Source organism: Lontra canadensis, unplaced genomic scaffold, assembly GCF_010015895.1.
Source record: "Lontra canadensis isolate GAN:19392208 unplaced genomic scaffold, GSC_riverotter_1.0 scaffold9, whole genome shotgun sequence".
NCBI classification, from domain to species: domain Eukaryota; kingdom Metazoa; phylum Chordata; class Mammalia; order Carnivora; family Mustelidae; genus Lontra; species Lontra canadensis.
Genome location: NW_022631003.1, coordinates 26,447,060 through 26,462,429, shown reverse-complemented (window position 1 = coordinate 26,462,429; position 15,370 = coordinate 26,447,060). Strand labels below are relative to the sequence as shown.

Sequence of the window (15,370 nt, the reverse complement as noted above, 5' to 3'; positions counted from 1 at the left end):
AATATCCTTCTCCCTTCTTCCATCCTAAAACCTATTCGCACTCTACACACAAAGCCTGAGAGATCCTATTCATCATAGATCGGATTACATCCTTTCTCTACTGAAAGCCTTTCATTGACTTCCTACTCTGCTTGGACCAACAGCTTTGTAAGGACTCCCTGTGGCCTACTGATCCACTGGCCCTCTCCCATCTCCTCTCTGACATCTCCTCCTCCACCATGGAAGAGAAAACCAGAGAATGTTCAGTGACCAAGTTGGGGGGAAGAGATGACCACAAACACAAAGAATTTCTGAATTGAAGCCAATGATGGTACAGTAAGATGATGTGGGACCCTTGCTCTCACCAAGGTCAAACCAAAATAAACATATCAGACTAGATTGAAAGATCATTCAATATGTGGGAAAATCTGGAAGAAAATTGGTCTGAGTATTGAGGCCTAGAGTTGAGTCCTGCGGGAGCTGGTAAAAAGAGACAGCATCTAGAGAATTATTTTCATGTGATAAAGTAAACAACCGGTACCTTCCACCAAGGGCCATTGCTGAGCCTGCACTGTCCTAGCTACTTTGCAGAGATTATAGGCAGGAAGTCCCTGTTGAGAATAAGAGTATCCTTGGTAAGTTATGGGAAAAAGGAAAGGTATGACTGGAATTCTACCATGAAAAAATGAAGCAATAAATTCTGAGAAATCTGTTTTTCATAACAAAATACAGGTTAAGACAGCAGCTAGTGGACAAGTTTCTCATGCAATTATAAGACACGTGATTCCCAAGTTTGACACTCAATAGCATCATCAGCCATTTTTGCCAACATGATCAAAAAGACCAATTTTCCTAAATATCTCCCTTCATCCTTTTTCATTCAAATCATGTTCTTTGGAAGCACCTGTCACCATCTTTGTCAGATTTTCCTCTTTCCGCTGTTAATATGGCTGGCTCCGCAGGCTCTTCATTTGTTGGTGGCTGTGATCATGATATAAGCAAGTCTAATATTTTAATTAACTTCCAAAAAACCTCCATGTTTCATAAGACTTACAAATCTGTTTTTTTAATCAAATGTAAATTTATATTTTCTGATATAAGCCCACAACCTTCAATGACACGGTCCTAATAGGTAGGTAGGAACAGACACCGATCTTGTTCAGTTGGGAGGGATATCAGACAAGAACCAATGTCCATTATTTCCACTAATTTTATCTTCATACCTTAAAAAATAGGCTGTATTATTCCCATCATATGATAGGATTATTAAAGTTCAGAAAGTTGAAGAAACTTGTACACACTACAAAGCCTTGGCTTGTCTTAGTGCATATACTCTTTCTACCTAACATTTTTACAGCAACTGATTTTTATTTCAGCTTTATAACAGCCACATGAAACAGGTAGAAAATTTGTTATTCCTATCTTATAGAAGAAATTGATATGTAGAGTGATCAAATAATTCCTCTGAGGTATCCTCAATGGGGAAATCAAAATGAAAGTTTTACAAATGTCATGGGTTCATGAACTATAATCTGCGTGTATGTATAGACAAAGGTTTTCCCACAATGCTAAATCAATCACTTTTTAACTATCTGTTTACTCAGACTACAAAAGTCAGGACTTTCTGTCTAGTTTTAGGAGACATAAATTTATAGTCCCATGTCTCTCCACTGAGGTAACTAGAGTGCACCTTAAAACCTTAGGTTTCTGGACCCCGCTCTATACATAACTAAATCAGAGTATCTGACCATGGGACCTAGGAATTATCATTTTATTAGGCTTCTCAGCTAATTTTTATTCACATGAAATTTGAGAACTATAACATGCAGCTAGATTTAGAAAGTACCAGATTTTTAAGGCATCTGAAGGAACCCTAAAAATCTATGAATCAGAAACATTGAAGGTTGGAATTCATAAAAATTCATAAAATAATCATTAACATGGCATTATAACTATATGAAATTAAGTAACACCAGAGAAAGAGAAGCTAAGAATCTAGGCTTCTTAAGATATCTAGAATGTGACAAATAATCAATGTGAAATAAAGAGAGGCCTGGATATTCAATAAAATACACTTGTTTGCTGACCTTTTTAATCAATCTGGTCACGTAAGAGGTAAAAATTCACACAAGACTGCCATAAGGGTACATTTGTAAGTCACAGAGATAAATGCACTGAAGAAGAAAAGAGATGTTTCAAAAGGTAATAATGTCAGGAAAGTTCATGAACAGCATTAGGGCTTCTGAAAAATAATCTAAGTGCTTTTGGTCTAAAGACAGATTCCAAGCCAATGCATGGCTGGACTGCCTGCTCAGTGTCCAGGAGTGACTCTCTTGGGGTCTTCTCCTCTTTCCAATGCACGAGAAGTTCTAGATTTTCAGTACACCAGTGTTATGTCCCCAGAAGACAATAATATCTTTTTTAGCTGAAGAATTATTGTTTTTATTTTGATCCAAACTTCTTTCTGCTCAAGCAAATGCTAGCCTTAATTTCTTCCACTCAGTTCACTTAGATTATTTTTCAGAAGCCAACCAAATTCTCACACTTTTCATTTAGGACTACTTAATTCCTTACAGAAGTTCCACTGAAAACATTTAAAAGCTCTAGTTGTCATTCTCCAAAGGGGTTAAGAAGAACTGATCCAATTAAAGTAAAAAATAAATAAATAAAGAGAAACAGACAAAATGAGGCTACTGCCTTCAAAACCGTGCTATAATTTAGGCCATGTTTATCTGACAAAAACAATTCCAATTACAGCAAAAACAAATCATTAAGAGTATAAACAGACACTCTTCAAATTGGTACAGACATACACAGCTAGCTTCCTGTTCCAAAATGAAAATATAGTTAAAAGACTCGTTTCTAAATTTTTTATTAATGTCAAATTTAAAATGGCTTGTTTACAAAAATATATTTTGATTATTTCAAAATATGAATTTATAACTAAATTCTTAGTTTGTCATCTGTTTTTCAAATGGAAATGTTCAGGTTTTTAAAAAATACTCAAAGAAATCTCAAACTCTGATAGTTTTCAGTAACAGCAACTTTAAGAAAAAACCTACTGTGAGACCATTGGACATCTACAGAGTAAAAGAAACTTACCTCTGTAAAATATAGTTAGTAATAACTTTTTTCCCTAAACCCTGCACTTCTAGTTTATCTAAAGGCATGATAACCTGACTACCTTAGTCAAAAGAGAGGCTTCTTTTTTTTTAGTGAAAGGCTTTAACAATATCTCTATAGTAAGCATTAAAACTACAGCAACGAAATATTCTTATTTGTCTTAAAACTTTCTATTTTAGCAAGTCAAGTTCTATCAAACAATTGACCGAATAATCGAAAACTTATCATTTCCATAAGACCCTTGTGCAGATTTTTCAGTTCATCTGGACTCCAAAATTATGCTACCAAACTTCTAGATTCTTTAGCACAATTGGACGAGCACTGCAGTTGGGGGATATTTTAAATAAGCTTATTTCATAAAGCCATGTCTGGAAGCAACGGGCTCAAAACAGATTTTGTAATGGAGCACAATTAAAAGACAAAATAGAGATAGATTTACTTTACGTTAGCCATTTCAGTATATACGGCTATTTGATAGGAAACTAACAAAATACAGACTACTAGTGTAAAAGGGAAGCAGAAGAACACCTGGGCAGAAAGTGATGGGAACAAAGAAAGTCAATGTTGATTTTTTTCTCAATTACTTTGTAGGGTGAACATGAAAGAGACTTCAATTGTTATTTTTCTAAAAAATGCACCCAATTTCAAAGCTCATTTTAAACTTTACACTGCAATGATCTTGGTGGTAGCTTTGGTTATTTTCAGTTAGGAATGAGCTAAAAATAAATATCTAGGACTCATGCTGAAAGTGGGATTTCCTCCCAGTAAGTGCACAGGCAAATTCAGCCCCTTATCTGACACATGCAAGAGAATATTTTTTAGAGGAATAAAAATACAAATACATTAAAAAAAAAAATCTAAGTTCACAGACTAGCTGATGAACTCTTTCTTTTCTTCTCTCCATAAAAATTCACTTAAACCAGTTTAATCACCAGCTCCATCTCAGCAGATTAGGGAGATAAGTATTTCAGATTTAAAGTCATTTATTTCTCTGCCATCCATTTAACCTGCCAGCCAGCACCCACAATGAGCAAGGCACTGGGCCAGAATTTTCTAAAGGGAGTCTTCTATGGCTGAGAAGAGCAGACTTAAAAGTGTGATTCTTTTATAATGAAAACTGTTGTGATCAGGATCTGACTTTAGTTCCTCAGCCTACAAAGCACATTTTGACGGCAGCCTCGGCAACTCAACAGATTCTGGATTTCCAAACTTCCCAAGAGACTGCTGCGGGGTCAGGACCTCAAAATACAGACCTCCCAACAAGAGGATGCTTTAAATCACACTGCCTCCTTGAGAAGCATGTCCTACGTGGACCTGTTAATTTGATCATAGGCAACACTTAGTTTAAAAATAAGACCTATTTCTTGTATTTGCATTCAGGCTAGTTGAACAATGTCCTAACAATGCTGACTCCACGTGAGCGGCCACAAAATGAAGCATCACTTCCTCACCCCCATGCAAATAGTATTTCTAATGACTTCAAACTTCCATTAGGTTGATTTAAGTGGATTATACCTGGAGAGGGGGAAACACTTGCCACAGACATAGCATAAATATTCAGTTATTTAAACTTACTTCAGAAGATGGAAAATTTTTATTAAAATCCTATTAAATCAAAACCACAAGCTTCTTGCACAAAATTAGTTCAATATTCTGACAAGGTACAGTGGGGTATGGGATAGAAAGGCATTCTGTGAATTTTCAACACTCTTTGAGGGAGAAAAATCTGCTAGGTTAAAAACACATGAAATAAAAGGTATTTCTTTGAAAAATTATATATATACATACAAACACACATATATATACACACTGACAGAAAAGAGTACTGGCCAAAAAAAAAAAAAAAAAAAATTTGACAAGACCAACTTCTACGTTAATTTAAAGCAATTTCGAAATTAGCCTGGGCAAATGACTAGTTACATTCAAATACAAACTCTTTCAAGTAACAGTTATGATTATTATGGCATTTATTCTCCTGCTAGCTACTTCAAGAAGGCTAAATTTAGCCAACTCCGCCAGGAGTGAGCCTGAGTCCACATTATTTTATTGCAGCTAAATGTGCTTCTTTGTATATCATGACTCTACTGTCTTCTGTTCTTTTTTAGATTTCCTAAGCAATATGTGAAAAATCTATGTATCTCATTATTTTATTCTGGAATGTGAAGATAAATAATGGGCTCTTAAAGATGGGGGAATTTGGGGCACCTGGTTGACTCAGTGGGTTAAAGCCTCTGCCTTCAGCTCAGGTCATGATCCCAGAGTCCTAGGATCAGAGTCCTAGGATGGAGCCCTGCATCAGGCTCTCTGCTCGGCAGGAAGCCTGCTTCCCTCTCTCTCTCTGCCTGCCTCTCTGCCTACTTGTGATCTCTGTCAAATAAATAAATAAAATCTTTAAAACAAATTTTTTAAAAAGATGGGGGAATTTATAAAGCAAAGGTCACCACAAACATCACACACAGATATAAACCATTATACATTAAATAAATGCATTCTCTTTTTAAAAAACCCTTATATGTATTTAAGTATATATAAAGGAACATAGAAAAGATAATTTTCTCATTAATTCTCAATGTAATAGTGGAACAATGCCTAAAGTTAATGAATTTATGGAGTTAGGGGAGAGGAAAAAGAAGAAAGGTGACATTCAAAAATCACTGTCTTTCTCAAAAACTGTCTTTTTCGGAGTTCACCCTGCAGTTCGACATCACACAGAACTCCAAAGCCAACTCCTCTCAATTCTTAGTCTCGAAATTCCATACTACCAAAATCCCCAACCCTTTCTATACACAGAAATGGAACTGTTTTCATCCCATTTTGTATACTCCATGAAAGTGGTGCTTACATACGCCCTGGTGAGAAGTCATCAGCCCTTTCCAGACACTGTTACACTTTTCATCCATTAAAACTCCAGGCAGGTCTGTCACTTGAGATCCTAAGTTACCAAGATAATGACCGGCACTATAAACATAAACACTCTCGTTTCTAAAGAGACATTAGATAACCCAATTATACACTAATCACCAGGAACGTGACTAATCACATGTTCACACCGTACACATACACAATCCCTATTACCAATCAAATTCTGAACAGCAAAATCAAAATTAAGTGGCTATCTTGATACTATGTTATAAATCAGGTTAATGTAAAGGTTCCTTACTCATGAAGTCTGTGAAACCACCCTTCCAATTAAAATAATATTTTTAAATATGTGCAATAACGTGAAATGAAGAAAAGGGGTAAAACAGACTTGCCAACTATTAGCGTAGTAGTTAGTGGTACACAAAAGAGTTACCAATGGTCACATATAAATTTGAACAATTGTATATCAAGTGCCATCCTTAAATCTACATGGGTTTGCCATTATAATTAAAGAGCTGACATTAATATTCAAGTGTTTCATCCCTTTAAAAATAATAGCTGTGCTGTCCAAAGAGGTGGCCATTAGTCACAGGTTTTAACAGAGTACTTGAAATGTGGCTACATCAAATTGAGAAGGGCTGCAAGTGTAAAACATACACCATATATTTCAATTTATAACAAAAAAACAGCAGGCAAAATACCTTGCTTTCTTTTTATATTGACTTTATGTTCTTATGCCATCATGGATTACTTTAAATATAACTATTGTGGATTTCACCTGTTTGTTTTTATTCTTCTATGTGGCTACTAGAAAATGGAAAATTAAGTACGGGGCTCATGTTAGATTTCTATTGGGCAGTGCTTATCTAGAATGTTTACAGGCTTGTTTTCATCAAAGCCACTGGGTGACACTGTTTCTCCACTAAACTGATACAACCAAAGCAATTTCCTGGCAGAGGAAAAAATCTCACATACACAGGCTCCCACACATGTGCACATGTGTACACATACACACCAATAGACATAATGTACTCTTTAAAACTATTCACAGGATGAAACTTTCTTAAGATAAAAAACAGAAGTACATTCAAGTAACTTTATTACTATCTCAGGTTGGAAGAACATGAATGCATTTAACTAATTTTATTACTATCTAAGCAGGTCATCTATACTTAAAAATCTTTAATGGTCATTCTGATTCCTGGATAATAAATGACAGCTCTAATCAAATCAAACAGGTAGAAGTTGTTTAGTTTGTGAGTTTTCCCAGCTAGCCTCCCACCTTATAAATGGTAATGTTCTTCATGACCTCCTGTAATATTACATCCTATTTACTTACATTTTAATGGATTCCTGAGGAAACCATGCAAAATAACTTAGGTGAACAAAAACCACCAGCTGTTTTTGCTAACAAAGAAATGCTTTACTGATGTGCAGATTACTTTTTGCCTTGAATTTTGAAAGCCTGAACATTTTGAAAAAGATTAAAAAACTAAAACGGAAACAAAAATCAATAGTCAAGCCACCAAAGCACACTCTTCTTTAATGAGATAAAGACTCCACAAAGTTAGACTTTGCAATGCAATTGATATTCATTTATGGGACAAAGTCCTAAATGATACATTCCAGAGGCTGCCTGCCTGCCTATTAGATAACCAGAATATTCATCGTAAGGGCTCAGAAGAGTTTTGCGTTATCTGTCCATTCAACAGGTTTTACTCAGTTTTCTAATTCTGAATGAGAATTTAGAGTCAGTTTCATGTGTAAAACCACAAAAGATTCTCAGGCTTAAAATCACCAGCCTGACTCCTTTCCTACTCTCCTTCCCCAGCAGCATATTCAGGTCCAAGAGAAAAATGGATAAAAGCCAACATTTTGCCTCAGGCCAGCTACATACATTTTGGTGAGTCTCCCTCAGTTTCCTTCTCTCTAAAATCAGACTAATTTTAGTCTCTTAACTACAGCCTGCACAGAATTGAACATTCTGAGATCTCACTGCTACCAATTACTTGAAGCCAGAAACTACCTCAGGATGTGAAAACAATCATTGTACTATTATATTGAAGTACATAACTTCCTCACTCCTGCAACTTATTTTACCTGTATTTCAGAAGTACTATAAAGGTATATTAACCTTTATTTCCATTTCAAATAAGAAATTCTGTCACCAAAATGTAAAGCCGCTCAAAACCTAAAAACATTTATTTTAACTAGTATGTGTTGAGGAAGTTATTATAATCTATGAAACTAAAGACTTTTACCCCAGAAAAATGAACAGATGAAGAAATGAATGTTCTGGATCTAGATTTAAAACGCACTCTAAGCTCTCATACGCATTCCTTCAACTATTATCTAAGAGGCCATTTAAGCTATTTTACTGACTTCCCCTTTCCTCATGCTGACGTCTCAACACACTAACTAGCTTCTAGCTCTGGAGAGGTGAGAGCTATCTTCTATCTGTACCATTTTTAGCATGAGACCTAATACATAGATAAAATGTGTCCATATGACATTTAATAGTTTCACTGACCAAAGACCTTTATGGATAACATTAGTTAAGGGTACCATCGTTTTAAGAAGACAGTAGTATACTTTAATGGTGAACACATATGGCCAACTAATATTTTTGACAATTATCCAATAGATCTTTCTCTGAACTACAAGTTATACACATCTTCAAGATTTTGTTCTTCCAGAGAGCAAAGCTATGTATTTTACGTTGACAACAGCAAAAATATATTCCCAGATTCAAGTTAAGACAACTCCCTAAGAACCTTTGGGCAGGGGTCGGGGGGGACTCCTTTAAAAAAATACTACCAATAGTAAAAGTATATATAAGTAATTACTAAAAGAATTTAAATTCCCACGTCAAGGAGATAACGTTCATTTGAATATTAACAGAGCACATCTTTAGGTATAAGAATATGGACATGTCTGAATCTTCTGAGGTTCATTCTGAACTCCTTAATAGAGCTTCATTAAAAACACGAATGTAGAAAGCAAACATAAATTGAGTTGTCAATCTCATGTACCTTGAGGGCTTTTTAGAGGATGCAACTAAAAATATCACACAGAAGAGAAAGAGGAGGAAGAAGACTCTGTTGGGATAGAAGACAGAAGGCCAGCTAAGGAAACAATTCACCACAAACAGGTAGGGTTATGCGTCATTTCAAGAAGCCAAAGAAACTTGTGCTATGCAAAGGCCCTGCGTCCACATGTCAAAATCTCTTAGGATACCACATGTTACAACAGTTGCATTGATCACCCTCATACATCCATGAGATTACACCTCACAACAGCAATATTTCCTGAAAAATACAACCCCTGCCTAAATCCAAGATAAACTCATTCTTTCAATAGATTGTGTAATACAAGCTTTCGATGAAGTCTATGCAGACTCTATGGGGATGTTATTGGCACCAACCCTATTAACTGAAATCTTATAATATACAGAAGTATTTCTAACTCGGAGGTTCATAAACATCCCGCCTCCATCCTATTTAAGTGAGAAGTGAAATTAAATTTGGCAAAGCCTTTATTCAACCAGAGTCCTGCAAAGATTATTCTTCTCAAGAGTTTTATTTCCTAATAGAATACAACAAATTCACACAAATGTCACCACAGATACAATGAATGCTTTTTCATGCCAGTGTCACTCACCCTAGCCTGCCCGCACCCCCTGCCCAGGATTTTCAAAATGTATTTCATACACAGAGTCACTGTTCTGGTTGTTTATTTAATTAACATGACAGCCCAGCATACACAGCATTTCTTTCAGTTCTACAGTTTTAACTTTTTACACTTTAGACTCAATACAGAAAGAGTAAAATTACTGTTTGACTCCGTCCAACCTCTGTAAATTTATATAGATTCACTGACTATTTCTGTCAGTTAAAACAGTTTTTCAGTATGCTTTAAATATCTGTATATACAAAGTTAAAAAATCACAATTTTGTCCCCCCACACACAAAAAAAATTATTTTCCCTTACCATTCCCAAGGGATAAGAAAAATTCTTTTTAGTGTTTTCAGAAGTTGACATTAATTCATTTTAATTCTGTCAGCCAGTCATATATAATCAATATTATCCTTTGTATCACCCTAAACGGAGTTATACTACTGAAATGTGATAGATTAAAAATCTGTAACTGTTTTTGAAATGTATTCAATTTGAGAAATACAGTAGGTTATACTGAAATGTATTTAGAAACTTAAAGGACAACAGATTATTTTCAAAAGAAATACTTCTGTATTTTATATCCATGGTATGATTATAAGTTATAGTTATTCAGATAGAAGATATAACAAGGCCTGTCATGTGTCTACCATCAAAAGGCATTTCTATTTCTCATATTTTTGTTTTAGTGTTGTTTTCTCATTTGAAAGTATCTTTCTTACATCAATGATGAAAAATTTGATTCTATTTTTGATAACCAACCATCGGACTCCTTTACATTCCTACAAAAATCTATTGTTGCTAAAGATGTTTAATTAAAAGCATTAGGGAAATACTCATGGAAAACATTTTGATTTTTAATTACACAAGAAAAAGTATATAGCAATATAGTTCTGACAGATATTGTGTCCGTCACAAAGAATTTTGTCATGAAGTGCGACAAACACATTAATGGAGAGAGACCTATACCTTGTGTTTACTTCATGTGAAACCATAGACAAAACTATTAAATTCTTGGCATGTAATTAAAGTAAAATGGCATTGGTTTGGAATGTTTCAAAGACGAATGTGCAAGGTGGTTCACAGTAATTAGTGAGGAATAACAAGCCAATCGCACTCTTCGATGTACAAAGAGAATAGAGACATCCCTTCAAATACGATATCCAAATGGTAAAAACTGCATAATTAAAATATTGATTTAAAAAATAATGTATCTATTAGTCATACAAACTAATAATTCAAGAAACTCTAAGTAGCTCTGTATAGTGCAGTGTTTAGATGGTACAGTAATGGACAAGTCTGCCAACCAAAAAAGTACAGTTTGACACACTGATCTACAAAATCAGCCTGAGTCTTGAGAATATTGGACCGGTACTACTCAACTAAAAGCCTACAAATGCTACAAACTTTTCTTTCCTAAGAGCGAAGATACGTTCACTTATATCCACAGACAGACCCAGCATCAGATGAATTCTGTGACTGAAGACTAGACCTATTTCTCATTTCTTTGCTGAAAGCCATCCTTGCCATCCACACTGCAAAATTCATTTCATATGCAATACCCAATCCAGAGACTTAATTGTAGTTTAGGAAGGAAGGCGAAAAGGGAGGCAAATATCTGTCAGCTGCTTTCTCTCATGAGAATTTTATCACCTATTCTCCTTAACCTTTTAGAATGGAGTCATTGAAGAGAGGTAGTTCATAAGTGGCCACTACCGTTCACACAGAGAAGAAAAGGCTGAAATTCTCTCACCTTTAAACCTCACAATGAGCAAGGTCCAAATAAGTTCTCAAGGGGCCTTTCCCAGACTTTCTGTGCTTTATGTCCTTACACCTCTATTTAAAATTTGCTTGTTGCCTGAGTATTGTCTTGAATTGAAAGTAGTCATTCTTTCATAAAAGAACTCCTAATCAGGTAGCATTCAGGGCAGGGTTATAGATTTGTTTTATAAGTATTTTGATTCTTGACTTCATAAAGTCTGCAGATGACAGTGTATACTTTGCACTCTTAACCAGAAGTTTGCTTCCTTATGATAAAACAGATAAGACATTTACTATATAGCTCCTGAACTGTTCACACAGTTAGGCTAACGTATGAGACATTGCCCTATCTTACAAGAGACTATTCCAAGTTACTTCCCACCCACTCCCCACGCAATTACACTCAGCAACAATTTTAATGGGCCACATATAAAAAACCGGTATTGAGTAACACACACACACACACACACACACACACACACAGACACACCAACCAGGGCCCTCATTAAAACTTCAAGGATCTAAATTTCTGCTAAATGCAACCTTGTTTTTCCATCAACCATAAGAGATACAGTCTCTCACTTTAGAACATTCTTTATAATCACAGCCTTTAAAAAAAAGTGACCAAAGAAAATGACCAAAATAGATTACAACTGTCCAGTTCCAACAGCATTAATCAGCAAAACATTTAAAAATGCAATGCTCAGTTATTTTCTTATAAATCTGCAGATTATCTGAATTCTCCATTTATCAATCCAAACCAGAGAAAACCAATAAAAATCTGCAGATTAATTAACACTGCTGGTTAACTCACCTAAATCACCTTATCTTAAATCCACCTTTAACTTCTTAACTTCTAAATGTTACATGGTATTTTGGAAATTTAAGAGGCTAAATGACATTAATTTGAAGTTATTTATGATTAAATCACAGATTTGCCTTACAAATTATGGTTCAATTCTGCAGTGATCACATCACATTCCTCTTTAAGTTAAAGAAAAGTTGTCTAAACATAATTAAACTAGCAATGTTTTCATTTAAAAAGACATTCTCTCCTGACACTTTGAAAAGAAGTTAAACTGTGTTTTCCCCCTTATCAGTTTACCCTTCAATAGATATCTTTATTCTGGTGATTTCCAAACTTCTAACAAAACTAAGTCCGTGTCCTGTTTCTAACTTCACTTAGAGTAAGCTTATACCCAAGAAACATTTGCTTTATCTAAACAAAAAGCTAAATAAGTACGTTAGTTTTAAAACAAACACAGAGACCATGATGCTGTCATTCATTCTGCTAAATAATGTCAAACAACTACATTCTGTGTAATCAACTCCATTTCAAAAACAAACTAACCACCACACCATATGGTGACTGCTATCTAAAGGATTCTCCACAGAATAACCTATTAAAAAAAAAAAAAAAAGCTTACTACATCTTAGGACATTCTCCCACTCACTAAAGTTGTCATAATAGGGCCACAGGTAGGCATAAGTTTAAGTGGGAAAAGTGTAAATTTCCACTTACTGAACATAATCAGCTCTCTACAACCCCCACCCGCAAGTGTCACATCTGGAGTAGAGAAGCAGACACTTAAGTACACCTTTTCAGAAACAATTTGTATTTAAAATTGGGATTTGTTCTTTTATGCCCTTTATAGCAACTATACTCCATAGCCTTAAAACGCTTACTGATAATAAGGAGATTCATCCCCCAAATTCATTAAACATTTTTCTAGGACAACTTCACACATAATTCTAGATTCCTCCTCTCCTTCCTTTCTGAGAGATTTACAGCACCAGCAATGTTGGAATTATTCTCCTGAATTAATATTTCCTGTGTAATCTGTAGAAATCCACTAAATTTCTCAACATTCACTTATATACTCAAAAGAATTTTTTTTTTTTTAAGCTGACACCAACAGCGCAGTTCAAGACTTTGACAAATTCTGCAGTTCAGACATATTGTTCCCCAAATAGAAGATGATTATCAGGATACAGGACACATTAGCGTGTAATAACCTATGTCCCCCAAAACAAACTGGGCACCACCAAACGCAGCCTCTTCCAGAAAGTGTGTATCAAGCCCTCACCTGCACGCATTCCTTCCTTTTACTTCCGAATCTTTTTACTGACTTCCATGAACGCTGACTTGTCACTTTAGAAGAAACTTTATCAAAAGTATTAAAGAAATGGAGTAAAATCCACGTGTTGGAACATCACCCACTGCTTAAAAAAAAAAAAAAAAAATCTAAACTGGAGGATTTCTGCTAAAGAAGACTAGGAGGGGACCCAAGCGTAGGGAAGGTCCTACGCCAGGTGTAGCAGATCTAAAAAGTGGGCCCAGGTGTGGAAGACCCTGCAAATGCCCTCTAGTTTTGTTCCTTATTATTGTTCCCGTTGTTCAGATTAGAAAATACTGTGGGAGACGGGGAGAGTAAGTCTCTCATTTACTACTGAGTTTGAAGTTACACCACTTTTTTAGACTACCCTCCCTTCAGTTCCCAGCACTCGGATTCCCTCCACTTTGTGGCGAACCCCCAGCGGTTCAAGTCGTCCCGAGAGGCGAATTCGAGAAGCTTGCCAGGGCTTACCTGTTCCCTCGGTATGCAGGGCAGGGAGGTCCTACGATGCGACTTGCTGCTGCAGCCGGACATCTCCGCGGACACCACGGAGCTGGACCGCCTCCTCCTCTTAAACACGGGGATATCTTCCCTGGTCCCAGCAATGAGCTGGGACCCGAAATGCTCCCTCGGAGCCGCCCCCGCGGAATGCGGCAAGATTTGCTCCACGTACCTGGCCAGGAGCAGCCCCAGCACGCCGGCCAAGTACGCCAGGTAAGGTCTCCAGGCGACCTTGAACCTCTCTAAGGAAATGAGGGACACGGTCCTGACCGCGCTAGTCCAGGCGATCATGAGGACGCCCAACCTCAGCCTCAGCACCAGCCATGTCGCGGCGGCCAAGCAGCTGAGCACCACCCCCGCGGCCGGCAGCGACAGTAAGTGATCCTCCCCGACGCCCAGCCCAATCTGGACGAGCGCTTCCCCCCCGCAGCAGGCGGCCAGCAGGGAGACGGCCAGAGGCAGGCGCACCCCGGCGCGCAGGAGGCATAAGCCCATCCAGAAGAAGGCACACACGAGACTGAAGAGCAGCGCTGAGGGCTGCAGCCAGAGGCTGAGCGGCGCGCCGCCCCCAGGAGCACCTCCCCGCAGCCCCGGGACGACGCCCCCTTCTGCGCCCGGGGCCGCTTCCTCCGCCGCCGCCTCCCTCCGCTCCGGCTCGCGGCTGATCTCTCCGCGCGCCAGCCTCACCAGCAGGGCCAGCAGAAAGGACAGGGAACCCGCGCACAGCGCCGAGGAAAGTTTCCGGGAGCGCCCGAGCGGCCGCAGCACCAGGTCTCCCCAGCGGCGGCCGGAGTCCCGCGACCGTGCGGGGCCGGTGCCACCAGCGGGACTGTCCGGGTCCGCCGCGGGGACTCGGGGCTCCCCACCGCGGCCGGGCTGGTCCCCGACCCGCGCGGCGTCGCGGAGCGCTGCCATTGTGAGCCCTCTTCGCGGAATCCCCCGGGTTCCCTGGACGCCCCCACCCCGACACGTGCCCGCGCGCACCTTCTGCCTAATCCCCCGTCGGACCCCTTCCTTCTCCCCAGGCCCCCGAGCCACCGCGAGTGTCAGCTTTCCAGTAACTCCTGGAGAATGCTGGATGCTCCAAAGAGACGCCTTCAAGTTAAAAGCTAGCATAGGCAGAAACGATCAGACTTCCTCCTTTTCGCTCTTGGAAAAACTCTTAAAAATTGTGCTCCACCCCCACCCCCGATTTCTATCCTCCGGGGTCTCTGCCTACTTCAGGATGTTAAAGCTTGCCCCACGCGCCCGGGGGCTGCAGACGCCGGAGGAGCCGGGGGCGCAGGGCGAGCTCGGGGCCATGTCGGGCGCCGCTGGCGCTGCGCTGCTGCGCGCCGGGCCGCGGCCGACGG

At 38.5% G+C, this 15,370-nt stretch overlaps 1 protein-coding gene across 2 annotated transcripts in view; it reads right to left on the bottom strand.

Moving 5' to 3' along the window:
- Positions 1-15,151, bottom strand: part of PDE3A (phosphodiesterase 3A) — a 316,424-nt gene extending 301,273 nt beyond the window's left edge. For both annotated transcript variants that reach the window (XM_032855114.1, XM_032855115.1), the window contains exon 1: positions 13,989-15,151. In XM_032855114.1, the coding sequence (XP_032711005.1) occupies positions 13,989-15,134 (1,146 nt within the window). In that variant the 5' untranslated portion in view covers positions 15,135-15,151. The remainder of the gene's footprint in view (positions 1-13,988) is intronic.
- Positions 15,152-15,370: the final 219 nt, after the last annotated feature.